This window comes from Diadema antillarum, unplaced genomic scaffold (genome assembly GCF_040938485.1).
Source record: "Diadema antillarum isolate AM-2024a unplaced genomic scaffold, OU_Dant_1.0 seq00000693_RagTag, whole genome shotgun sequence".
Taxonomy (NCBI): Eukaryota; Metazoa; Echinodermata; class Echinoidea; order Diadematoida; family Diadematidae; genus Diadema; species Diadema antillarum.
In genome coordinates this window covers 3,604,420-3,632,153 of record NW_027271598.1, presented here as the reverse complement: position 1 = coordinate 3,632,153, position 27,734 = coordinate 3,604,420, and the positions used below count along the sequence as shown (strand labels likewise).

The 27,734-nt window shown below is 35.7% G+C and overlaps 1 protein-coding gene across 1 annotated transcript in view; it reads left to right on the top strand.

The window, feature by feature from the left end:
• LOC139737499 (serine/threonine-protein phosphatase with EF-hands 2-like) overlaps window positions 1-27,734 on the top strand; it is a 45,488-nt gene that overhangs the window by 4,507 nt on the left and 13,247 nt on the right. The window contains exons 3-5 of the mRNA XM_071648171.1: window positions 12,469-12,553; window positions 13,901-13,915; window positions 26,282-26,530. Coding sequence (XP_071504272.1) covers window positions 12,469-12,553; window positions 13,901-13,915; window positions 26,282-26,530 — 349 coding nt within the window. The remainder of the gene's footprint in view (window positions 1-12,468; window positions 12,554-13,900; window positions 13,916-26,281; window positions 26,531-27,734) is intronic.

The following is a 27,734-nucleotide window of genomic DNA, read 5'->3' as shown; positions in this document are numbered from 1 at the left end:
TCCTTGGCCAAGGTAAAAATAGCACTGCCTTTGATTCTCATATATTTGCCTTGTGCACACCTTCAGAAATGCCTATTTATATTTCATATGTGAATCTGCTAGGTTACCCGCTTTTCCCCCTTTTTATAGCCTTCCCCGGGATCATGGAGGTCCTAGGCTGTAAGGTGTATTGTGCATTAAAACTTGTGCTATCGTGAACCTGTCCATGACGGTGAATGATGAGTGAAAACAGTATTATTCAATGAGAAAGCAGAGAAGGACAGCTGTAGCATGAAGGCTCCATCACTCTTCACAAAGATTTGTTTGTATCTGGCTGCGTGACCTCAGAGTAACATTCACTGATACTCAATCAAATCTCTCCCAGCTGCATTTTACGCAATGAAATCATCCTACAAGACTAGTTGTCCTATATGACCTCCATCAAGGAAGGAGGAGGTTAAAGTGATCATTGGCGTCGGTTTGTCTGTTGGCAAAATAACTCAAAAAGTTGAGAACGGATTTGAATGAAATGTGCAGGAAAAGTCAATAATGACACAAAGAAGAGATGATTAAATTTTGGAATTGATCTGGGAAATTTTATGGATTTTTAAAGGATTTTTTTTTATCTTTTGGCATATAAGGTCAATGAACTTGGGAGTTCTAGCTGCGCGTACTGGAGGTTTACATACATGTACGCGCACCAAAGCGCGTGCTCTGCTCGGGCAAGGCGCCATGCAGGGAAGCTGATGATGTAACAAAAGGCTTCTATATTTGGAAATTTCATGCATTCATATGTGGAAATGAGTTGTTAGCTTGGCAGAGGTTGGCACTCTCCGTGTGCTTTTCTACTTTTCTTAGAGTGCTTCAGGTATCACCAAGCTGCCCGAGTGTGCAGCACCCTGTACTTATCATGTAATTAATTAGATTTTGTGAAACAGTGAATAGGATGGAAGATTGTAGTTTGAAGGAGATACGTGCCATTTTCTAATGACCAAATTGATTTCATTTTATAGTGTCATGTTGCATCCACCCTCCACTTATAAAGTGTGCTTCTGTTCCACAGACTTGTTAGCTCTCAACTAGAATCAGCCTAGCTGCAAAACCGTAACAGAAAATTTAGTGAAACTCCTGCTTGTGGCTTAAATGCTTTTAATGAGCATCGTCCTGCCCTTGCCCAGTCTAATAGCTGGGGAAGCAAGCTATTACTTGATTGCTGCAAGTGTTGCCTAGTTATATGGGAAACGTGACGAAACAAAAGGCGCAACTCCACTTCCCTTCAGCGTTCATATTCCCCACTTGGTTTGTCCTATCACTGGTGTTTGTTTCCGTGGCAACGGCATTCCCTCCAGGCAGTACCTTGTGACAATGACACACACTGCTGTGTAGATTCCAGCAGGAGGGGCAGCAAATAATATGACGGTTAAAGCTTCTGTTTACCATTGGGAACAGTGATTAAAAAATGTTTGAGTTATTATATTTGATTGTATAGTTCAGATGTATCACAAAACATCCTACCATATAAAAATTTTGCAATAAAGTCACAAATATAAGGAGATATCACTGATTTTCTCAGTAAACCATCACCGTAGAAAGTCTATTCTAGAAACAATTTTAATAAAACTACCGTTCACATTTGTATATTTAACCATACTTAACATTTATTATACCGATTGGCATTTTTACATGGGTTGTTTCTATCCATAACTCACATTTTAGAAATATTTTGAAGCAGTAAAGCTGTTTTTTTCTTTTTCATCTGCAATGGGCTTTGTTAAAGCCAGTAAGACAGGAAGGAACCAAAGACTGTGGGAATGAAGTGGGGTTGTATCAGGAGGCTTCCCTTTCAATTTGTCACAAATTATCTGCTGCTCTCCAAGATTCCATTTTCTGATTAGAAATTAGTTGCACCTGTTAGAAACTAAAGTATATATACATTGCGTACGATGTTTGTGTTTTGTGTCATGTGCTATTGAAAAAAATGACTTCAACAAAACCTATGTTCTCCATTTTGCATGAAATATAAATAATTTTTCCTTGTGTTTTGAAAATTGTAAATGTATTTAACGTGCAGAACAACAGAAGCAAAAAAAAAAAAAAAAAATTGTCAATAGAGGATATAAAACTTGGGATGGGGATGCATTTTCCCATTCTCAGCCAATACTTGTGCACTGGCTTCATTGCTAATGAGGAAGAAATAAAGCTCTAGAAAATTTGAATTTTAACAATGAGGATTTTGAATGAAGAGAAAATTGAATGTGGGGCACCATTTCCAGTCAGCTGTAGAAGCTTGGATGATTTATCCATTCATGCACACCAACCAGTCATGGTTGATGGAAAGCAGTTTTGTCCTTTGAGTTACTATGATCTTTAGTAGATGTTGACTTATTGATAGTTACACGTATATACACACAAAGTCAAATGAACTGCATTTATGTACATACATGCATAGCTACATGCCATCGTACATGCAAACATTCTATATACACACACATACATACATACATGCATACTGTATGCAAAGTTTAAATGCAGAACAGCTAGATATCCATCTTTATCAATTCAAGATATTTCATATATGAAAAAAAAAAATGATATAACTTGTGTGAGAACTTTGATAATATCTTCCAAAAATATTTCTTTTTATATGATCAGTGCAGTATCAAAAAAAAAAAAGCTTTCATTTTTCCCTATTTGATGATGACCTTATAAATTGTTGAGGACGGACTGATTTTGCTTTAACACTCATTTCCCATGGATACCTGCCAGAGTATTCTCGGGACTCATCTTCAACGGGTTAGAAAATTGAAAATGACATTTATCTAATTTGGCACTAAATCTCTTATACCAGTAAAGCATGCAAATGAATGAGATATAATATAGTTGAAAATATTAAGGAGACACAAGTTGTCTCCCTAAATTAGGATCCATAGATTTAAATATATATATATATATATATATATATATATATATATATATATATATATGTATTATGTATACATATAAAACTATGTGTGTGTGTGTGTGTGTGTGTTTGTCTTTGTGTTCATGCGCGTGAAGACAACCAGAGAAAGAGAGAAGGGGGAAGAGGGGAGTTTTGCTTAATCAACCTCCTTTTCTGAAAACAACGAACTTGAATAGACATCTCAAGCATTTTTTCTTTCTTTTTTTAAAGTGGAATATTTGAACATAGCTGCCCTGAATGAACTCTTGTCCATTTGTGTGTGTGTGTTTGTGTGTGTTTGTGTGTGTGTGTGTGTGTGTGTGTGTCTGTGTCTGAATCATGCTGTTAACAGCACCTGAGCATAATTTAGCAAAATATTCCTTCGGAAGAAAAAAAGAAGTGTGCATTCATCGGTCATTCTCAAGAATATTGTGCTGTCTATGTCGTGAATTGCTGGCCCTCGAAGAAAGAGGAGATGGTGAATACCAGAGCTTTAATCTTCAAACAGCCAGGCTTTTTCAACAACAACAACAAAACAAAAAATGGAATAAGAAGAAAGAATTGGTCTATGAATGGAGAAACATTTCTGCTGTAACCGCCACCACTTTGCTGTGAAGAATTGCACACTACTTCTGTGTTTGAATGAAGGAATTTCACTTTCTATATTTGCTACGCTAGAATGTGATGACATTGTTCCAGGTAAGGTAGTGAATATTTCTTATCGAGCAAGAGCGTGGGAGCTAATTTTGTTCTCCAGCAGCCAAGATGGAAGATGATAAGATGAAGTTACAATGTATTCAATTCCTCTTATTATACCCTTGAAAGCTGCTACCTACAGCAGTGCTAAGCTCATTTGTATTTTTTTTTTAGGCTGCCATGAACTTACTGTGGCAGACTCCTGCATTTTTTCTCTCTCTGAAACCGAAATTAATCGTATTGTAGCCTTTTTAAATTTCATTACTTTTTTTCAAATATTTTGAAACTTATTTTTATTCAATGCAAATTGCATATACTATTTTGTAGATTTTATTTCAAATGTGTGCATTATCATTTATGTGTGGTTTTCACAGAAAAATGCAGAAATAAAAAGAAAATCGCATTGGAGCTGAAACTGAAATAAGTTTGCACTTTGGAGCATGTGAGTGAGTCACTCCGTAATTGGATAAGGGGATTGATTGCCATTATTGCAGTGCAGTAGAGACAAATTTGATAGTGATAAAAGTCAGTATATGGTGATAGATTGAGTGTTTGTGATAGGTAGTTGTCCAACCCATGGTTGCTCGACAGCCAAGTTCCATTATATACCACCTGTCAGTGGTATTGTGTGTATCAATGAACACATTTGGGTCACGTTAAAAGCTTAACATGTATATATGCAATCAGAGAGTGGAGAGAAATGAATCAGACTTGATGTTTCCTTGATATTTTGAGATTGGCAGACTTGTGCCCTCCATAGTGAACATGTAACTCAGAGGGACAGATTTATGAAAACTGTGACATATTTATAATGCAGTACATTCCATGATGTTTTTACCACATATACTGTACGAGCTGAAATTTTTGCGTACAGATATTTTCGCGAATTGCTACTTGGAGGACATTTTTGCGTGTTGTTAATTTCGTGGTTGCGAGGGTCTAACTAAACTTACTTGAACTCTCACAAGACAAACTATAGTTGTCTAAACTAAAAGTACCTTACACGTGTAAGTAAAGTACTAGTACTTTCTCAATTTGAAAGTAAAACAAATATCAAAAAGAAATACTAGGTTTACAAGGACTTTCGAAATTTGTGCTGGACATCGACAGGCGACACCAAGAATGCAGCTGCAAGACGAAGAGTAGACTGAACGCACTTTTGCTAGCTGTACTGTGCAACTTGCGTGCACAGTCGCCAAGTTGAAGGCTAGCTAGGTACAGCGTAGGACAGGATACATTACATGGCATGACTTGATTTTCATTTCCCTGCATTGTTTTCACGCATTTTTGTTTTCACGCATTGTTATTTTCACGTGTTGTTATTTTCGTGGTTCAAAGGCGATTCGCGAAATTTGCGAAAATAAAACCACCATGAAAATTTCAGCTGGTACAGTATTTTTCACTTAGAATTTGATTGTGAGTGATTTTTTTTTTGTCTTTTACCTTCCAGTGCTTAGTGAGAAATGAGTACCCAACTTTTTTTTCGGAATGCTAACTTAGAAATGCCAAATGAAAAAAAAAATGCTGAGTTATCAATTATTTGTTTGGGAATTTGACTCACACTTAATACTTTGAAATAAGCAAGAAGAAATCTCTGACAAACTTCTTTGAAAATGGTATTTGCTCGTAACTCAGGATTACTAACTTATTGATACAAAGATGGTAAATTGATGATGTAAAATATCAGTTGGGATTGCCTTGTGCATTGATTGTGCAACAGGGACTAGAAAACACATCTGTTGCCATTCATTTTGGAAATGCAAAATTTTGAGAATGTAGCTGTCGCATTTTAACACGCTTTCTCTGTGCAGATTAATAAATTCTATCTTATTCACATTTCTGCTTTGTGTTACATAGGCATCCCTTTAATGGATCAATGCTAAATTGAGCATTAGTCACTTGAAATATCCCCCCCCCAAAAAAAAAAAAAAAAAAAAAACAGCAACAAATATATTCTGATTACTCAATCCATTACCAAGGCAATATGGTTTGCGATCCCATGTTATGGCACTGCGGTCTCTAAGGTAGCATACACAGTATATTTGGGGATAGAGCTTGGAATATATATGGGGACCTTAATAAATGAATGGCTATTGTCGCCATTGTGATGTGGGTTTAGCTAATTACATCCACATTACATAGAACATCACTAGACCCTGGCGAGGACAATAATATCCCAACGTGTAATTAAGAGATAGATAGAGTGACAATGAAGGGTCAGCTGAAGAGATAGTTAGAAATACAAGAAAGAAGAAGAGAGATATAGATAGATAGATAGATAGATGGATAGATAGATAGATAGATAGATAGATAGATAGATAGATAGATACATACATACATAGATAGATAAGTAGATGGATAGATAGGATAGATATGTAGATAGATAGATAGATGGATAGATAGATAGGTAGATAGATACATAGATAGATAGGTAGATAGATACATAGATAGGTAGATAGATAGATAGAAGTAGAGGAAAAAGTAAAGGAGAGATACAAATTTAGAGAAATAAAAATGAAAAAGAAAGAGAAAAGCAGTAAAAGAGAGTGGGATAGAGAGATAAGGAGAAAGGAGAAAGAGAAAAAAAGAAAAGGAAAGAGGGGAATATATAAAGAGAGAAAAAGAGATAAGAGAAAGGATATATATATATATATATATATATAAAGATAAGTAACAAAGCTGCAACAAAGTTCATGCTGTATTCACCAACGGTTTATTTCTTCACACTATATAAAAACTGTTTCTTCACACTATATAAACCGTTGGTGAATACAGCATGAACTTTGTTGCAGCTTTGTTACTTATCTTTTTATCTTGCCAACACGTGGACTACCTTATCAACATATATATATATATATATATATATATATATATATATATATATATATATATATATATATAAAGAAAGAGAGGGGGAGAGAAAGAAGGAAAGGGGAGAGAGAGGAATACAGGAGGAAACAAAACTAGGTAGTACATAGTAGTAGGACTATCATTTAAGAATCTAAGTGAGAGATTGTTCGCCAACTTGGAGTGTGATTCGTATTTTCGTGAGTAATATTTGAAAGAACGTAGGACAGTTAAAGAATTTCTGCCGACTGCATGTATCTCAATTATGTACGAATACTCATGCATGAATAGATGGTGTATCCATGGTGACGTCTTGTTGCCACTCGAAGAGACTTACTCTGTACAGCTTTTGGTACACGCATTTTTCATCAACATCAGCATTTGATTCCAGTGGCAGTTTACTATTGAATCTTACATCAAGAATATCTATTTAAGCTGACCTTCAAATTCTAGAGGTGAATGAAAGGAGGTACTATTCTTTGCTTATCAAAATCCTTGCAAAATGCATACATGGGTAAAGATAAAGCAACAATGTGATTCCGTGTTTGATATAGTATTGATACGGAGCTCTTTCTGTGTGAAATTTGTGGCAGAACGTGCGTGCTTGTATTCTATATACAAATAGAGAGATCGGGAGGGGGGGGGGGGGAGAGAGGGAGGGGCACAATTAGAGGGGCAGTAGAAATTACATGAGATGCCTGAGAGAGTGACATTGTTTATTTCCAGAGAATCCCAAATAACTTATTGCCTATGCTCACAAAGTCCTTCAAAGGAGAGATGAAAACTAAAAAGTAGGACTATAGAACTCACACTAATTGCATTTGCATACACCTGAAGCTATTGTAACAAGGCTTGATGTTTGAAGCTATTGTAACAAGGCTTGATGTTTGATATAAGCTGTAAACAAAAGTGTTTCTGGGTTAATCTTTGTATCAGTCTCCTAATTGCTTTTAATGTTTCAAATAAACATTACCCAGTTTAAAAGACCCCTCTAGACTGCTGGTGGTGTGAAGTTTACATCTTAATTCCTCGGAGTCAAGAAAATTTCTCATATTCCAATTCAGCGCATGTTTTGTTTTCTACAGTGATTATGTTTTTTGTTTTTGTTTTTATCCTCCCAGTTTGAGGTTTGACATGAAGAGCTATTGTTAGGGATGTGTTCTTCCATCTCTATGGTGATCATGGGCAATGTTCTGTACACGTTCAGTCTCATTAATTAGCAGTCAGTCAGGTTGATGCTGCCCCTCTCTGTTCAGCAGTGGTGGAAATGCATTCTTTCTTTCTCATTGACAGTATGACACTGCATCTCTCTCTTTTTTTTCTCTCTCCTCCCCCCCCCCCCTTCCCTGTATGTGATCATTATACTTGTCTTTCATCTTGATATTTTCTGTATAGTGGAATAGCAGATGACATTTTCAGCAACAAAAGTAGACAATGGTAATGTGAGGTCGGACAGTCGTAGTAATCATACACTGATTGAGTTTTGACGTTTGTCTTTGATCATGGAGTAGATACCATCAAATATTTAGCAAGAGATAATTTCAATTGATCCCGAAATCAGAACTGTGTCTGAAACTATTTGTAAAGAGTTGTCAGCTGTAGTTCTGTGAATAGTTGTTGTTGGGCTTTCTAGCCAGTGATTTTCATAGATGATGAATTATATTTGACACCAAATCCTTTGTTGGTATAACTTTGTGGGATTTTGGGGCGAATATTTTCTATTTTTGTCATTAATGCCAAAAAGTGATTTTTTTTTTTTGCCCATTTGTCATATATTAAAGGATGACTAAGCATAGCTTTCCATCTGGCATGGCAAAGTACACACTTATTTTACTGATGGATTTCAGCTCGGATAATCCCCCCCCCCCTTGAATTTTGACCGCAATATTAAACCCACACCCCCAAAAGTGTGCATTTCTGTATGTTTAGATTGGGCTTGGAATGAATTAATCATTACTCTCCACAGATTGTCCATACAGCAGATTGGATATTCCATCTGTCTGTTTTCCTGAATCAGACTGCATCATCTTTTTTCAAAATAATCAATACTTAACTTCATTTAGGGCAGTGCCTTCAAGAGAAGTGAAAAAAAAAAAACTAAACACGACAACAATCCACTGAAGGCATGCATGGTTGACTGGGCAGTGATAAAAGGCAAGCGGTTGCCATGACAATCAAGTAAACAATGGATATCATCCTCATAACTTGTGCAATTATATTGCTCGTTGATGTGAAGGGGACAAAATCTATTCATTGCCATTTACGACTCGTATTCAGTGGATGGTTCTCAATAGAGGAAATTGTCTCTCTTCTCTTTCTCCCTCTCTTTCTTTCTTTCTCTCTCTCTCTCTCTCTCTCTCTCTCTCTCTCTCTCTCTCTCTCTCATTTCTTGCACAGGGGTAACCTGATATCTTACTGACAGCCTTGCTAGAATCAAAAGACAGATTCTGCCCATTTTGTTTCAGGGATAGTTCAAGTTTGACATTTGGGCCTCTCAATTTGAGAAAATATCAATAGAACTTGGAAGTTGGAGCTCGGTATATGAGAGGAAATCATGAGTGAAGGTGATTGTAAAAACTGGTTTGCAGCTGCTGCAGTAAAAGAATTGAGGAGACCAATTTTCATTAAAGGACAAGTTCACCTTCACAGACATGTGGGTTGAGTGAATGCAGCAATATTAGTAGAACACATCAGTGAGAGTTTGAGTAAAATCGGACAATCTGTTAAAAAGTTATGAATTTTTGAAGTTTCTGCTCAGTCACGGCTGGATGAAAACACTACTATAGCTTGTGATGTCACATGAGTACAACGATATAAAGAAAGAATAAAGAAAATTCAACATATTTCCATTTTTCTCGCATAACAAAAGAACACTCGACTTCTCTCTTTCAGAAGGCAGGGGGAATAATATTACCCTTAACAAACGTCAGTAGCAAGTCGAAGAACTGTGCACTTTATTCAAAAAGCAAAGTTTTGTGAAATTCTCTTGTTATTTTCCTTATGTAGTTGTACGCATGTGACATCATACACTGTAGTAGTCTTCTCTTCCAGCAGTGACTGCGCAGATACTTATAATATTCGTAACTTTTGAACGGATTGTCAAATTTTCCTCAAACTTTCACTGACGTGTTCTACTAATATTGCTGCATTCTCTCAATCCTTATGTATATCAAGGTGGACTTGTCCTTTAACAGAAATTTTCAAGCATGAAATGTCAGTGAATGCGAAATGTATTCATGACAGCTAGGTGCTTATCATTTGTGTAGTTCATTACGAGACCATGGTGTGAGTATTCAGTGTATAATTATCAGAACACACAAAGTGTTGTGGACAGTGAAGGCCAAGGCAGTCCATAAAATCAAATCAAATTGAATGAGATGACCCGCGCACCATACTTTGGGTTTGACCATTCGTCCAGATGATGATGAAGAAAATACAGATATTGCGATTTCAAGGAGTGTCTGCTGCCTTTCTCAAGCAGTGAGTTGCTCCTCATATTGTGCCTGAAACAGATGTGAGCATCACATCATTGCAGCAGGTACATGTACCATTATCTTTTCAAAGTATCATTTTAACCCGTTGAGGACGAGTCCCGAGTATACTCGGGCAGATGTCTATGGGAAATGCGTGTTGCAGCAAAATCAAACCGTCCTAAACGGGTTAACTCTTTATATACCATGATATTAACCTCCTGTGTGCCACATTATTCTGAGACAGCAACATAGTCATGCTATGGGAAAACAGTCTGTTTTCAAATCTATGTAATTTTTATAGATTTTTGCTCTCCTGGACATGTAATAAGCGAAGTTTTAGAGAAAATGCCAAGCTTTGCTTTGATGCAAATTGTATAACAAATCTATGATTATTTTTCTTTCAAATAATGACCAGTAGCTACTTAATTGTAGAGCCATGGTTTCTGCACACAAAACAATGATGGAAACTAAGAATTTACTTGCAAATCCAGGAAAGAACACCACTTGATAGTCAATCACCACATAAAATGTGAGCTATATGTGACAGGAATGGAATCTTGAGAAACGCTTTCATTGAACTCTGCCATTTGGCGATTTATCTATGAGTTTGGGCAGGTTTGTGCATTTTTTAGCAGAATATGCGAACTTGGCATGCTGTCAACTGAGTTGGGTGTGCGAACGTGGCACATACAATGCAAAGAGTTTAGAATTTCTCTAGAACATTCAATTTCATTCTGGTATGTCATCAATCTGTTTGAAGCGTCTTTGAAAAGCACAAAGTTTCTAGTGACAGTCAAAAAGGGCAGGTGCACTAGATGAAATTGCAAGAGGTAATGGCTCTCAACATTCCAGTTGAAGATTTGGTGTAAATAATAGAATTTTACTACTCTGTATGGAACACATCCATTATGTACTCTTCTGCAATCTAACAGTCGCATACATGTCATTGTATACATATCAAATGACGGCGATGATAATTACCTGCTATTTTGAATGTGGAATTGATAAAAGATTTGGGCAGCTTGGCCTTGGTCCACTGGCAGTTAATGAAAATTCAGGTTAATGATATGGATAAGACTGTTTGGAAAGACAACAGAGATACATTATTACTTTGAATTGGTTTGTTTTTGTCTTCCATTCATTCTCTCTCCCTCTCTCTGTCTGATTTGTTTAATACTGGGGAAGGACAGTGTTTGGGATGGTCTCTGTAGAGTAATTAAAGGACAAGTTCACCTTCATATACATGTGGATTGAGTGAATGCAGCAATATTAGTAGGACACATCAGTGAAAGTTTGAGGAAAATCCGACAATCCGTTCAAAAGTTATGAATTTTTAAAGTATCTGCACAGTCACTGCTGAATGAGGAGACTACTAGAGTGTATGATGTCACATGCGTACAACGATATAACGAAAATATAAAGAGAATTTCACAAAATTTTACTTTTTGAAAAAAGTGTTCATTTCCTCGACTCATCATTGACATATGTTAAGGGTAATATTATTCCCCTTGCCTTCTGAAAGAGGGAAGTCAAGTGTTCTATTATTATGCGAGAAAAGTGAAAATACATGCATCTTGCATTGTCCTTATATTTTCTTTATATCGTTGTACTCATGTGACATCACAAGCTGTTGTAGTCTTCTCATCCAGCAGTGACTAAGCAGAAACTTCAAAAATTCATAACTTTTAAACAGATTGTCTGATTTTCCTCAAACTCTTGCTGAAGTGTTCTATTAATATTGCTGCATTCACTCAATCCACATGTCTATGAAGGTGAACTTGTCCTTTAAAGGTACTGTTTGTTATTTGACAGAAGAATTGATGCGAATTCTGCCATGGCTGTGCTCTTCTGCAAATATTACACATCGTGAACACTTGGGGCCTTGCCTTGACAATTGAAATTTTTAAATTTGCGTGTGTAGATGCACTGTTTTCTGTTCTCAAGGTACAGTGCAGCTCAGAGTACTATAAAGCAACATATATTATCGCAGCATTAAATTTTTGCGAACTATAGCCGATGCATTTTTCCACGGCATGAAATTTTCGTGAATTGCAACTGGCATACAATGCATTATATAGTTCAGACAAGAACTTTTGCCCGCATTTTAATTTTGTGAATCTTCGCTCTCAGGAAATTTGTGACATTTAAATGCACACGAACATTCCTGGCTTTAGAGTACATGTGTACAGAGAACACTCACATATAGGCCCTATCATACTAATCTAAACTCTTAACATTTCTTTTGAGAACTCATTAGCCTTACATTTTATGCCCTATTGTGCCGGAGGAAGCTATTTTGTGATGCTTAAATTATGTACTTTTTTGGCTGTAACATGAAAATCTCCACCTCTGCCACTGTACAATGTGAATTCCTTTGAAATGCTATGCAAGATAATAATGTATATTTAACTTCATTTAACCTTTTAACTGACCCAACACACACACACACACATAATCTGTATTAGAGAAAACAACATTCCTCACGTGAGAATTTGAAAATAAGTTGTCTTCATCTTTATTTCTTCTTCACAGTTGTATAACTTCTTCAACAGTCTGATGCAGACGGTTGGATCAGATGACAACAAGTCGAAGTACATTTTACAGAGCTCAAATGAAGGTTTGTGGACGATGGGAGGGGTGTGATTATCTTTATCTGTTTGTTCAACTAACTTGTGTGCTTTTGTATGTATGTCAGTGGTGTGAAAATGGCTTCAAACTTGAACCATTGTCGGAATTGGCGCCTGTCTTATACTTTGGACACATAACAAAAACAAATAAACAAACAAAAAACTGATATCCTTTGTTTATAGTCAGTCCCAGTTACTGGAAGGTACTCTAGTAGTTCATATTGATTTTTTTGTTTGTTTCTTTGAAAAACTTGGTTCACAGTTATTTTGCTTTAGCGTGTAGTAGTGTCTTTGTTTTTGAACAACTGGTGCCAGGTTCATAATGTCTTGTGGATTTTCTTAGCCACAATTGTCTGGCTAGATACTGTATACGCTGAATATTTCGCGAGTCAGGTGCTATTCGCGAAATTAAAGACACGCGAAAATATTGACTCTGATCCCGATATGAATGTGAAGTAAACATGTACATTTTTCCATTTAGTACACAACTCCACAATCGTGAATTTAACCACTCGCCAAATCGCCGGGAAGTCCCGATTCGCAAAAATTTAGACTCGCTAAATATATGGCGTGTACAGTAGATAAAAGAGTGTACTCTTTGGATGAGGTTTAAGTATGAAAGCCTATGCAAGAATTTCTATGTCTATGTCTGTGTATGAAATGATACCACATGCTTGTTGAATGTTTCTGACCCTAACCCTTGTTGTCATAACGAGAGTAACTATACCTGAATATCCTTGTATGTCGCAATGAATTAACAGGTTGTAAATGTGCTGACGTAACACTCTCTTCCACTTTTTTCAAAAAGTCAACTCTCTTCCGCTGTCTTTATGTCATTCATTACCTTCTTTGTTGGTATACAACCTTTGAAATCAAATACAGTGACAGCAGTCAGTCAAGGTGTTGTTTGGAAATTTGCTATTTTGCTTTCTCAGCCCCATATGTGCTATTTTGTGTTGTATTTCAAAAGAAAAGCCAGACAGGTTCTCATCCTACAAGACAAACTTTGATGCTACATACAAGACATTTTGTATTCATTTTAAATTAACCATTATATGGTTACACATAAATGAATAGAATAGTGGCAATTTTTGTGAGAATGACGTAATAATATGTCTGACATGTGCATACATGTACCTTTTTTGATATGTTGAATTCTGTGGAGATTTGCCTACTCCAGCTTCATCATGTGAGTCACTTTCTTTTCAATTGGATCGGAAGCTGACTGCAAGATGTGTATGTTAAATGTGTGTCTATTGATTGCCAGGATTTTTCAATGTTCTCCTTTTTTATGAATATGTATTTTTATGCATTTCTTTCTCGCTAAACATTGCTAGATTTGCAAGGTGAGTGTTCGGTCTTGCTCTTGTTTGTGCTTATAGGTGGAATGTTGGTATTTCACTTTAGGATTAGTCCCCTTCACTCTCACCCCTAGATTCATTGTGTTACTGCATTTGAAGTTCTGTTCCTGAATATTGACAGTTATTGCATGACATGGTATTTGTAAGTCATCAGATATCTTTCCCCTTCTATACTTTAGGTGATATTTGAATGGAACCAGGCCACTGTTGTCATCCCTACATTCAAAATCAAAACTTTAACTAAGACTAAGGAATGCACTGTGTTGTATACCTGTCAATCAAAATGTGTAAATGATCATAGTCACAGGAGTGTCACAATACTGTATACATGGTAACATTTTGCAGCATTTTTATTGTCATAACTTTGTGAACTGACTAACAGTCACAAAAGTAATGGCTCATGTGAGTTTTGCCTCCTGTAAATACAATGGGCTGGGTAACAATCTATGGTGGGAAATGATGATGATGATGATGATGAAACAGCATTTATATAGTGCCATTTATCTATAGAAACATTCAAAGGTGCCCAGCTCCCACAGAGTGTCACACATCATTCACAAAGTTCCTGTTATTTCTCATGAAAAGGAATCACACTTCTTCTACCACTTTTGTTCGAGATAGTAAATTCAATCACTTGTGAAACGGTGTCCCACTCTATGAAATATTATACATGCGAAATACATGGTGTATACGTACATTACAGTCCATCAATTATGGAAAAATATGACATACAGTACTCAGAACTTCAGCAAATTCTATGGGATGTACTTGAGTATGCCTGCTCCATTCATTTTGGACGTGTATTCAATGTCATATCAATTCAGCATTTTGAAATATAGAAATAAGTGATAATGATAACAATGATGGTATCCCTTTCTGTGTGCATTTTCCCCTAAAATGGCCTGTGGATTGATTTCATTCTGGGGGTTTTGTCACGTTTTTTGGCTTTTTGATATGACCAAATGTTCAGAAAAGAAACAGATGTTGATTGAAGTTGTGAAAATACAATATCTCAAACTTTTAGGGGGCATCATGACAGCGCATTCCCCTACCTTTTATTATTTTGTCTGGTCAGAAGATTTGCAAAGAGATTAATTGCGTGAGGGAATGACCAATGGAATTTCAGGGTCAATTTTTCATTGAATTTTCTGCCACAGCATTGATTGACACACAAATCCACTTATGACCCTGGACATAAACCCAAATCTGTGGGGATGATTTCAAAGATTGGAATTTTGCATGATGATGGAAAAATTAATCAGTATCCTTGTATAATTTATGATATACATATGTGATGTATCTTTGTGATATGATTACCCTTCATGAATTCTAGGACTGACACCTACATACTATTATAAATAGTGCCTGTTTTTATTGGTATTATATTCATAGTTTCTTATCATGTCAAACTTTATAGAGATGGTATACTATTGGTTGAGGAGAGGATTCAGCTTTTAAGTTTATGCAAGATACTTAGAAACCACCTTATAAAATATCAAGGAGCATACAATTTTAAGAGGAATTCAAAGTTCATTTCAACAAAATGGGTTTTGAAATGGCTAAAATATCCATAAACAAAGAAAAAAAACAAAGCGACTCTGATGGAAGGTGGGTTCAACCTTTTATTAGGTTTGCTTAGATATGGATATCTCAGCTATTTCATAAACAGTTTTCATCAAATAAACTTTTGATTTCTCTAAGAATTATATGCTCTTTCATATTTCATGTATAGGAGGTTTCTCATCATCTACAACAACAAAAAATCATTTTGAAAAAATGTTGGAAACTTGTAGCCCCATCTCAGCCGAAACTGTGCCATCCCTTTTAACTCTTTGGACACTTGTGAAAAAAAAAATGGAAGTTCCACTTGTCTGAATGGAGAGCATATGGTGACTTTTTTGTTTTGTTGATTTTTTTAAATATTTTATAGAGAAAGTAGCTCAGCACAATTAGCTAGTCTCTGTCAAAGCTCCAGAGATTAAGCTTGACCTGTAGGCTGCATGGTTTTAGTCTGTCCTATTTATAGCACTGTAACTTGGAAATTGGAGTTTGGTGATTGGTTTAGTATTGCCTCTGTGGTGGGAAGCCAGGAATGAACATAACGCTGTATAGTTTCCCTTCCTTGTGTGAAGTACATGTATTCCCTCTTCCAATCATCTACCCAGGTTAGTGAAGACAGAAATGCAAAAATGGTTCAAATCACATGAAGCAGGAGATATGGAGCTGCATATTCAAAATAATACAGAAGAATATACCACTGCAAAAGGTGTCATTTATTTCCGAAGATGAAAAATACCGAGTTTGCTGTAAGATTTGAAGTGAGCATCATCTTGTGTGTGTGTGTGTGTGTGTGTGTGTGTGTGTGTGTGTGTGTGTGTGTGTGTGCGTGTGTTTGTGTGTGCATGTGTACTACAAAGGAATTTTTAAGAGTACATCATGCAGGATTAACTCCAAACAAAAGTCTCGGCTTCTATCAAATTACATCCTGTAGGAGGATTCAAGTTGCAAATACTGTGTGTTTTGCTGTTTGCAAATTGTAAATGGGCCCAAAAGAGTTTTGACATATTGAGTTCTATGGAAGGAATCATTGTTTATTCTTATTTGCCAAAGGTCAAATTAAAAATATTAATTGTTTTGATAAATTCTGACAAATGAAATGAGTCATATGGTGTTGATTGGTTTGATGGTATTCCTAGTAAAAATATGATCATTCTATTTGTAGTTTAGTAGCATTTTCTAAATTTATGGAGAAACAAAATTGATTTCATTGCTAATAAATGAGTCATTGTACCCTTGCTTTGGCAATGAGATGAGGAGAGCCTAAAAGGGAATATGTCACTTTGCATATTTAACCAATCATCAATGCAAGTCAACTGATTTGAAAACATTTGTCTTATGTCAGTCCAGCATGTTGATTATCAGTATCCATGTAGAGATTGTGGCCCATTGTAATTGGATTGATCCAGTGAATACATCAAGCTGTCTGAAATATCATATTTGGTTCATTATTTCATTTATTTTGTTTATATTCATTTATTCATTCATTCATTTCATTCATTCATTCATTCATTCATTCATTCATTCATTCATTCATTCATTCATTCATTCATTCATTTCATTTATGTTTGTGTGCCTCAAGAGTTAGTGACAAAAACTTCTGCCATGGAATACGTGTAGTTTCTCATCCTACACATGTAACCTTTCAGCATGTTGTCTGGACATGTCACAGTCATTATAATTTAGAAAACTATAAAAAGAAAATATGGTGTTTGACCTGAAAAACCCCCCACAAAAACAAACAAAAAATATCCCCTTAAAATGCAAGAGGGAATACTGATTTGGAAACATTTGTCTTTATGTCAGTCCAGCATGTTGATTATCAGTATCCCCGTAGAGATTGTGGCCCATTGTAATTTGATTTATCCAATGAATACAGCTAGCAATCTGAATACCATATTTGATTCATTATTTCATTTCATTTCATTTTGTTTATATTCATTCATTCATTCATTCATTCATTCATTCATTCATTCATTCATTCATTCATTCATTCATTCATTCATCCATCCATCCATCCATTCATTCATTCATTCATTCATTCATCCATCCATTTATTTATTTATTTATTTATCTATTTATTTTATTTATTTATTCATTTATTTATTCATTCATTCATTCATTCATTCATTCATTCATTCATTCATTCATTCATTCATTCATTCATTCATTCATTCATTCATTCATTCATTCATTCATTCATTCATTCATTCATTCATTCATTCATTCATTCATTCATTCATTCATTCATTCATTCATTCATTCATTCATTCATTCATTCATTCATTCATTCATTCCATTTCATTTCATTTCATTTATGTTTGTGTGCCTCAAGAGTTAGTGACAAAAACTTCTGCCATGGAATACGTGCAGTTTCTCATCCTACACATGTAACCTTTCAGCATGTTGTCTGGACATGTCACAGTCATTATAATTTAGAAAACTATAAATAGAAAATATGGTGTTTGACCTGAAAAACTCTCACAAAAACAAACGAAAAATATCCCCTTTAAAATGCAAGAGGGAATATCTTCGGAAGCTTCTGTTCAAATTCCAAAATGAACAAATGTCATTTTAAATGTCCTTCTTTTTTTGGTAATACAGCATGTGTTTATCATGAACTATATCAGTAAATCTAGTCAACTGGACTTACTTGTAATTTGGAGTAGCGAAGTTTCACATCCTCTCCGTGTGTATAGCATATTTTTGTTGACCTATTGTGTTTTTAGATGCATTTATATTACACGCTCACTTTACTGCATCTAAACTGCAAAGCCATTTTTTTTTTTACTTTGTGTACATTTGATGACAGGCTTTTTATTTCAGTAATAGGTTTTCTAAGTAAAATGGGACCAAAAAAAAAAAAAAAAACACTTCAAGGATTCCTCTGTGACTGGTATTTTACAAAGAGGGATTATACACAAGTATGGAAATTAGTCATTCAGATGATGATTCTAGTAAAAAAAAAAAAACCAAAAAACACTCAAATTTCGTATAGTTTTGTAGAGACATGTGTAACCAAAGTACAGAAACATGATTCAAATTGCAATCATGACTTCAAATTCTACACATGAGGTGAATTGTAACGAAAAAAAATTTCAAACACACTACAGATTCTTGTACGTACGATATGCCTTGTAACAACATGATTTTGGAGATGGATCTTACTGCCACACATTTTTTTTTTTTAATGCATTTTATGTAAGTCTCCATTTTGGAGCAAAAATTTGACAATTTGTGCAGTCATATGGGAACTGTATTATACCTTTAATGTGAGCCTACAGCACTGTAGTTTGAATGTTGTCATGGTCTTTGCACCAGTCTGTCCCTGTTTATTGTAATATATACTGGATATCTTCCTGTCGTTATTCCCTGAGCAATTTTAATTTCACATCTGTGTGTCTGTCTGTGTGTATTTCTTTGTGTATAATTCATATTGTCAAGTGCATTCATATGTTTATATTTTTGTAACATGTTTTGTATAGCAAAAGTCATTACCTGTTGTACTAATCATTTTCCGCAAAAGTCCATTACCTGTATAGTACTAACAGTTTTCCTCAAAAGTCATTACCTATTGTGTTAATGATTTTCTTTATGTGCGCTCTGTTTTTCTAATCACTATTTCATTTTCATTCTTTCCTCAAATGTTTGCTGTACTCTAGAAATGTGTGTGGAAGGTGAGTTCATGTCTTGTTTTCTTGGCTATCCTAAACTCTGTGGTTTGTATATTTACTCATCTACAAAATATTCTACTAGTTTTGTGGTGTGGTTGGTCATCTGCTGCATTACATCATAAATGAGTGTCCATCTGTATAGTCTATGAAGTCATTCACCATAATTTCTGTAACATTGAAAGTGGCAGCAGAAATATGATAATTGATATAAGAGTCGAACATTTGCACATTCATTTTGTGCTCTGCTGAGGAATAGGAATATATCACATAATTTTTACAGATTTGGTAAAGGTATAAATCAATGTGGATAATGAAAAGAAAAAATAATTGGTGTGCGTGTCACACACTGCAGCATGTGCAAAAATGTCCACAAATTCCCATAATTGTTATGATGGCAATCGTGATGATAATTACAATACATTCCTCACCCAGTAATCTATAACATTTTTTTCAGGAAACTCACAACTTTTTACATGATATTTTCACCACTTAAGCGAAACCTTAAACCCCTTTAAATGTCGGTAGATACTTTTTCCGGAATACTTCCTACCATTGTCAATTATTGACATCTAATAATGATAAGTAAATTTTTAGAAATAATCACATGGATTTCATTTCCTGAATACCACAAAGGGTTATTTTCTAGCCAATTTTGGATTGATTCTGCTGATTGCACAGTCTAAACATGTGCTGTTGGGTGGTAGGACGTTTTGCTTGAGGTCATGTGGAGGGTCATCACCTTCTAATCATGCACTTACCACCCCTTCTGTGCGAGTGTGGAGAGTAACCTTCTGCAAATCTCTTGACTTCTTGCAAAATTTGCAAAAGTTTCATGAACACAAAAAATTTCTGTCCCTCCTTGTGCATCTGTACGGGTGGGTGGTGTGTATGTTTGTGGATGTGTGTGCGATGGAAGAAGGACGGAAGAATGAATATGACAAAAATGAGTTCATCACTATTTAACCCGTTCCATACGGGAACCTGGTGGCCTGTGCATTAAGTCTATGGGGGTTTCAGAATTCAGTATGGAACGGGTTAAGTGTTGTAGTGTGCATGTTGTTCCCTGGATTGTATAACGGAAACATGGTAGAGCTAGCAGTGCTGCCTGAGCTTCTTTCTCTCCATTGGGAGGGCCATAGAATAGGCAATGCATCATCATAATTTTATATGTAATGCTAAACTTTTATGAAAAGAGTGATTTTGTGGGTCACATGAATGAAAGTTTGTTCCACTGATGCATTTGTCAAAATCATGAGACTGCCGTGTCCTTTTTTCATCGCCATTTTGTTTCTGCATGTCATAGTGCATGTGTACGTTAAAGGGATAGTACAGTATTGGTGGAGATGAGAATTGGGCTTTTAACTTTTTGCGAGATACCAAGAAAACACTTATGATATAGTACAGGGCATACCCATTTATGAGGAATTCAAAGCTTATTTGATGAAAATCGGGTTTGGAATGACTGAAACATCCAAAAACAAAGTAAAACAAAGCGATCGTAATAAAGTGTGGGTCCCACACTTAATTAGAATCGCTCTTTTTTGGATATCTGAGCCATTTCAAAACCAATTTTCATCAAATAAACGTTGAATTCCTCATAGAATTACATGTTCTTTCATATTTCATAAGAGGTTTCTCATCATCTCACCAAAAAATGTTAGAAAACTGAAATAAGGTCTCAACCAAAACTGTACGATCCCTTTAACGATGCCGTGGATATATCAGCAGGTTTAATAACTATGCACAGTTTAGTGTAAATGCCCACATACTGGGTTTCAAGTTGGGTGTAGTTTGCACGGGCCAATACCAGCCACTGCTTACCTTCAAGCGAGGAGCCCCGCTTTAATGGGAGGAAAAGTTGTCTCCCGACCCCTCCTGTTAAGTGGTGACCACTGTATTCAAGTGATCTGAACATCTATAGAACCATTCCATTTTGATACCCTTTTTTGCCCCTGTAAGTTGTTTTGTTTTCTTTAAGAGCGTGGTTGTGTTTATTGCAATATCACGTTGACACAGGATATACCCATCACAGTATGCATTCTCTGCATGTGAGCACCGCATCTCATACAAGGATTTTGTTAATGCTTGGTTTGATCATCTGCTTTAAAATCTTATCCACTAAATCCTATGCCTCTTTGCTGCGAACGTTTCCATGGCAACAGGAGAGTGATGTCTGTTTGAAGGGGGAAATTGACCTCCATGGGCACGTTGTTCCGAGTGAAATTAGTGAAATCAACTAGTGGTTTCAATTTCAATTAGTGAAAGCAAGTAATTTAGCGCAAAAGCTTGTGGCAAAATCTGACTGATGGAGAAAAGTGATGAGAACTTGATATGTGAATGGATGTGCAAATATGTTGCCTTGGATATTTATGGCCCATCACCCTTTCACGCTGAGAAAGTCACACCAACATCACGTTATCATATCTTTCCCTAGTATCTTATGCTCACATTGTCATATTTGCTGATCTGTTGGGTTTTTATTTCTCTGCATCGTAGAAAATCTTTTTTTTTCCCCCACACACGGGAGCATTTATTCTTTAGAAGCCTGACTTAAAATGAGTTGATGAGCACAATATATATTTGCACACTCAGCGTTTATTGCACATGCCCACACTGAAGAACACTATGCAGGCAGTTTCAATTGCAAATAGAAAACAATACCGTACGTGCACCTGTTGTCGACACTGTTCCCGACAACGTTCGCCTCGTCAAATATTTGTGTGTCGTCTCCGACCGTGGATGGCAGCAAGCTGCGCAGTAGCCGGCAAGCAGCTGACAACTGTGCTCGGTAGTTGTGTTCCCCTGTTGGAGCAGTTGCTATGGATACTGCCATTAATAGTTGATTAGTTTGGCATTCCTTGCAGGTAGCAGCCTTGTGGTTATCATTTGGAATATGAGGAGAGCAAGCTCCAATGACACAAATCTACTCGGAAGGTAGAAGTCGTATGTCTATAGACGATTCTACCAGGTGCAGCAAATATGAATTTGTAAAGTTACACATTGAGACATGATGAGTTCCAAGTCAAACATGGTATACATGTACATGAGACTGACTGCCGGTACTGAAACTTCTGAAGTGATGAGCAAAACAAGAAATCATTTTAAAATCTTCTTTTAAGAATTTGTGTGATCAATTGTTTGTACTGTCTTCCCTGCTTATATTAAAGTAAAACAATAGGAATTGAATTGGTTATTGAGGATATATATGTGTATATATATATCATATAGTTGTTGTTGTTGGTTTTTTTTTTTTTGGGGGGAGGGGGGTTAACAGAAAGTACTCCTCTTGGGATCAAGTTGCAATACTCTCTCACCAACCCCTCCCCCCCCCCCTTCACTTGAAACAAGAGTTTAGAAGAGAATCATGAAAAAAAAGTGTCTTTTTTTTTTACAGATTGATATTCACCCAGGTTTATGTTATTTTGGGGTCATTTTTAGCCAAAATGTGTATGTGATGGTTTGGGGGGGGGGGGGGGGGTGGGGGGAGAAGGGTGGTGGTCTCCAGGTATTCTTGTGGGCTTAAAAATGCCAAAATGTGAAACAGTGGAAAATACCAATATCCTGTCAGAAATTATTGATATGTTCCGATTGAATCATCGTCACCCGTCAAGATTCCAAGCCACTTGATGCATATCTCGTCCTTGTGATCGCGAATCCCTGTTGGATTCGACAGCAGATTTTAAAGGGGACGGTAAATTGAATAAGTGGGGGTGGGGAGACCGACTGAAAAAGATTAAAATGTGCATTGGTATTACTGCAGTGCTTTGTTTAACAACATAGTATGGGTTGCTTTTTTAATGCTCTTTACGGCTAGAAACAAAGGAGGTATGGAAATTTGAGGATTTAAATCTGTGAGGATGTCTGTAATGGCATGTCATCTACAGGAACGTAAGATCTCAAACTTTAATTATTTGGGTATTCATTTGCAATGCTCTCATTTTTATCTGTAGACCAGTTATTAGAAAATATAGTAAGCGGATAACCAGAAGGGCGCTATGGCATTCGAAGATTTCAACATAGATAATTAAATGAAGCAAGCAATTTTCATGAAATAAAAAGTTTACTAAAAATGGGTAGATTTATAAGCATTGTTTCAAATTTTGTGTAAAATAATGCCCTTGTGGTTTTGATTTTTTACAGTTTGCTGAAAACATCATTTAAGTTCGACAATCATTTAAGATTGACATGTGACTGTAATATACAGGAGATCAAGCTCTACAACATGATACCAATAACTCAATACCCCCGAAACTATGATAGCGCCCTTCTGCTTCTCAGCCGACGATATGCCAAATTTGTGTCATGTCTTCCGGATGCCAATGTTCAGACTAGAGTGTAAAGATCCCTTCGTGATAGAAGATCGTAGAGTTGTTCGTGTAATACTTGCATGATTAATCATAGAACCGTGAGCCTACACAATGTTATTCAGGTATAGGAATGGTCTTTATACCCTTCATCTTCCAGAAAGGCCTAGTCACTATTGTTCTCTTTAGCAATGCCAAATACTCATTTGTTGTAGGTGAAAAGCACAATCAGGGTATGCAATCATGACTTTCTCACTTTAAAAAATTGTAACTTCTAAAAGAATGCACCAACTGACTTAAAAATTCATATGCAGCATGCTAAGACATCAGTAATCACATGTGGTAAGACAATAGCTAATTTCTTCTCATTTACTGTTAATTATTAAAGATTAATTACCAAAAAGTCCTCCAAAACCCACGTAATGCGTCAAAAAAAGCGTTTTACAACTTACGTAAAATCAAGATTTGAGGTCCATATTTTAAGTCTACCCCTATGTGTTTGGTATCAAATTAATGGATTTTTTCCTGGCATTGCTTGCATGCAATAAAAAACAGTAGTTCTTTCAGCTGGAGAAAGTTATAAGGTCTGAAGTCCCATCCTGGTAGGAGTGTAAAGCTGGCTTATTTTTGTGACATTGTGACCTTTTAACCCATGCTGTACAGCTATACATGGAGAAACAGCTTATTTTTCTGCGTTTCCTGAAAGTACTGAAGACACACTACAATATGGTGCGCTGTTTGCCAATAAATGTTCAGCCAGTTTTGAGTTTTGAGCCATTTTCAAATGCTGAGTAAAATGAGTGCAGCTGTTTTTCAGTATTTTCAGTGAGGTTTATCCGAATTTGACTACTTTAAAGAATCTTTCCCTTATTGAATATTCTTGTTTTTTTAACCATGAATTGTACATATGTAGAAATCTATTAGTGTGAAAATTTTAGCAAATTTGAGCAATAGGAACTGATTTTTTTATATTTTTACAAATTGCTGAGCATAAAAAAGAGCGATACACGCCCATGTTATACTGCATGAAGGTCATATGATAAGTGTTCAGTGTTCATATTTCAATGCTTGTTCAATTTCTAAAGATATCATAAGAAAAAACATAGTATTTTGGCTTAATATGTCATTGTTTGAGTGTCACAGCTTGGATATCAACTCAATTCATCATAAATCTCACATTCATTCTTCTATCTGTGTTTACAAATATGAGAATTGATCCAAACACTGTGCGCACATTCAAGGTCAAACTGTACAGATAATTTTTTGATGAAAAATATAATATCTTCCAAAGTACCAGCCCTAATTTCATAAAAATTTGTAATAATGGCCACTATATGTCTGTTACCTATTCCTGAAAGTTTAGCCTCTTCACTCTTTGGCAAAAGTGAAATATGATAAAATATGTAAAAGTGGTTTTATTTGAATTCAAAATAATGCCTACAAAATTGATCATCCATTTCGAGAAGTGAAAATATGAAATTCATTCATATTTTGTGATATGTCATGGCTATGTGCTGGTGGTGAATGAAAGGGATATTTATCAGGAATATCTAACAGCAATATCAGATGAAAAAAAACATTCTCCTTTTTTTTAATGAATTTTTCCAATATATTAGTCATTTCAATGTAATTCGACACCCCTAATTTAAATGCTAATTTATGCACAGTTTAATGCAAAATTTTGACTCTTTCTTTACATGAAATGAAAATTTGAACACTCAGCTACAACAAACAACAAAAAAAGCATTTTCACCAAGTTTTTTTCATTTTTGCCCTGTTACACAATTGCATATCCTGATTGTGCTATTGACCTGTAGCTATTCAGTCAGTCTGAGGAACATGGTGGACAAAGCCTATTATCTGAGGACATATTGTGCAGTTTTTGGTACCTTAGGGTACCAAATATGAATATGCCAGGTTGTGTAATTACTTCATTTTGTTTAAGCGCTGGACCCTGTGTTAGCAGGAAATTGGTGAAAGCAAATTTTAGTGCTTTGCAAGAAGATTTTGTAGCACAAATATACGAAAATCGTATGAATTCCTTTGTAATTATGGATCTTGTGTGTAAATTGAAAATTGAATTCTGTTCCATTTTTTTTAAAAAGATGAAATTGTAAATATCAGCTTTTCATTTGATATCTATATCTGATCAAAAATTTAGCAACTCGAACCCACTTTTCCCTAAAGGTAATTGCTGCTGTGCTCTTACAAGTCTGCAATATTGTGATATTAATAATGCAAAGGATTCAACTTTTTCCTGTTGATATCAGGTCAAAATAAAGAAATTCAGGGAGAACTTATTTTACAAGTCACTTGGAAACTTTCAAAATTCAATCATTTTCTTACAGAAGGTTTAATTCTGATAAACATTCCGCCATTCTGTTTCTCAGATCAAAGAATTTATTAGCGTCAACATATTGTGGAATTGCTCTTTAACACAAAATTTGTCTCTGTTAATGCCATATCAAAGTGAAATTGGATACTAAGTAGATATTGTGAGGTTGTGGAAGTACGGTCTCTTACACTCATCAATTCTTTAAAACTTACCCGAACCTGTCATTTGGGTAATCTTTAATTTAAAGTGTCATGAAATGGTGAATGGAAGAATGTTACAGTAGGTATGATATTCCCTTGTTCCACATTATTCCTGGAGTTGTTTTTGTGTATTAAAAAGTCTGATTTTTACTTTAAAAAAAAAAGATAATTGATGTTTGCTGAGTAGGCTGTGAAGCTTATTTGAATGGCAATCCGTCATGAAATGATGGAAAATAAGATCTGTGAAAATAAAATCCACTGGTGATCATTTTTGTGGCCCCCTTCAGGCAAGTCCAAGGACAGCCCAGATGACTCATTTACCGACATGGAGGTCGAGGAGGACTACGAGGGGCCCCATCTCACCTTCCCCCTCACCCTGGACCAGGTGGAAGCCATGATGGAGGCCTTCAAGGAGGGCCACACTCTCCACGCCAGGTACGTCCTCAACGTCCTCGCCGAGACGGAGAAGGTGATGAGGACGAAGAAGAACATCAACCGCGCCACCACGGCCATCTCCAAGCAGATCACTGTCTGTGGTAGGTCGGGGAAGATTGGGATATAGATAGATAGATAGAATTAGATAGATAGATAGATAGATAGATAGATAGATAGATAGATAGATAGATAGATAGATAGATAGATAGATAGATAGATAGATAGATAGATAGATAGATAGATAGATAGATAGATAGATACATACATACGTAGATAGATAGATAGATAGATAGATAGAATTAGATGGATAGATAGATAGATACATACATACATACTTACATACATACATACATACATACATACATACATACGTAGATAGATAGATAGATAGGTAGGTAGATAGATAGATATATAGATAGATAAATAGATGGATGGATGGATAGGTAGAGTAAATAGATAGGTAGATAGGTAGGTAGATAGATAGATAGAGAGATAATGAAATAGATAGATAGATAGGTAGGTACAGTCAAACCTGTCTACAGCTGCCACCCAAGGGAGACAAAAAAGTGGTCACTGTAGACAGGTGGCCAATATAGACAAGGTCGTTAGCATGCCTTTTCTCTTGGAGGAAATTGTATTTAGTAGTCACATACAACAGATGGCCGCTATAGACGGTGGTCGCTATAGACAGGTTTGACGATAGATAAATAGATAGATAAATACTTAGAGACATGCATGATTAGATATTTCATAGGTGGATATAGATGGGAGAAAGAAAGAAAAAGGGAAACACAGCTAGGTAGATATAGAATGATAGATAAATAAAGATAGATTGGTTGCTATAGATAGATTGATACAGATAGATTATTATTACTATTATTGTTATTTTCATAATAATTGTTATCAATTAATCTGACCAAGAAAGAGTCAATACAGTACAATAAAACAAAATACAATTTAAATATATTATACACAAGAATAATACAAAGTGTACAATGTACAGTGTAGCTGTAGATAGAAAGATACAGATAGATTCCATGGGGTAGATATGTTTAGATATATAGATAGATAGATGCAGATAGACAAATAGATTGTTTACAAGTATACTTAACTGTGAAAGTTTCTTGTGAAAACTGTGGGCTGAGTTGAGCAAAAAGTAGTACTATTGGAGCTAAGCATGGTGTTTATGTAGTACATAGAATGAGGATCATGAACATTTGAAGGAAACTGCTGAAAGATAGACACAGTACTCTATGCTATGAATGTGTGAGCAAAGACATACAGACTTGTGTGTGTGGTGAATCT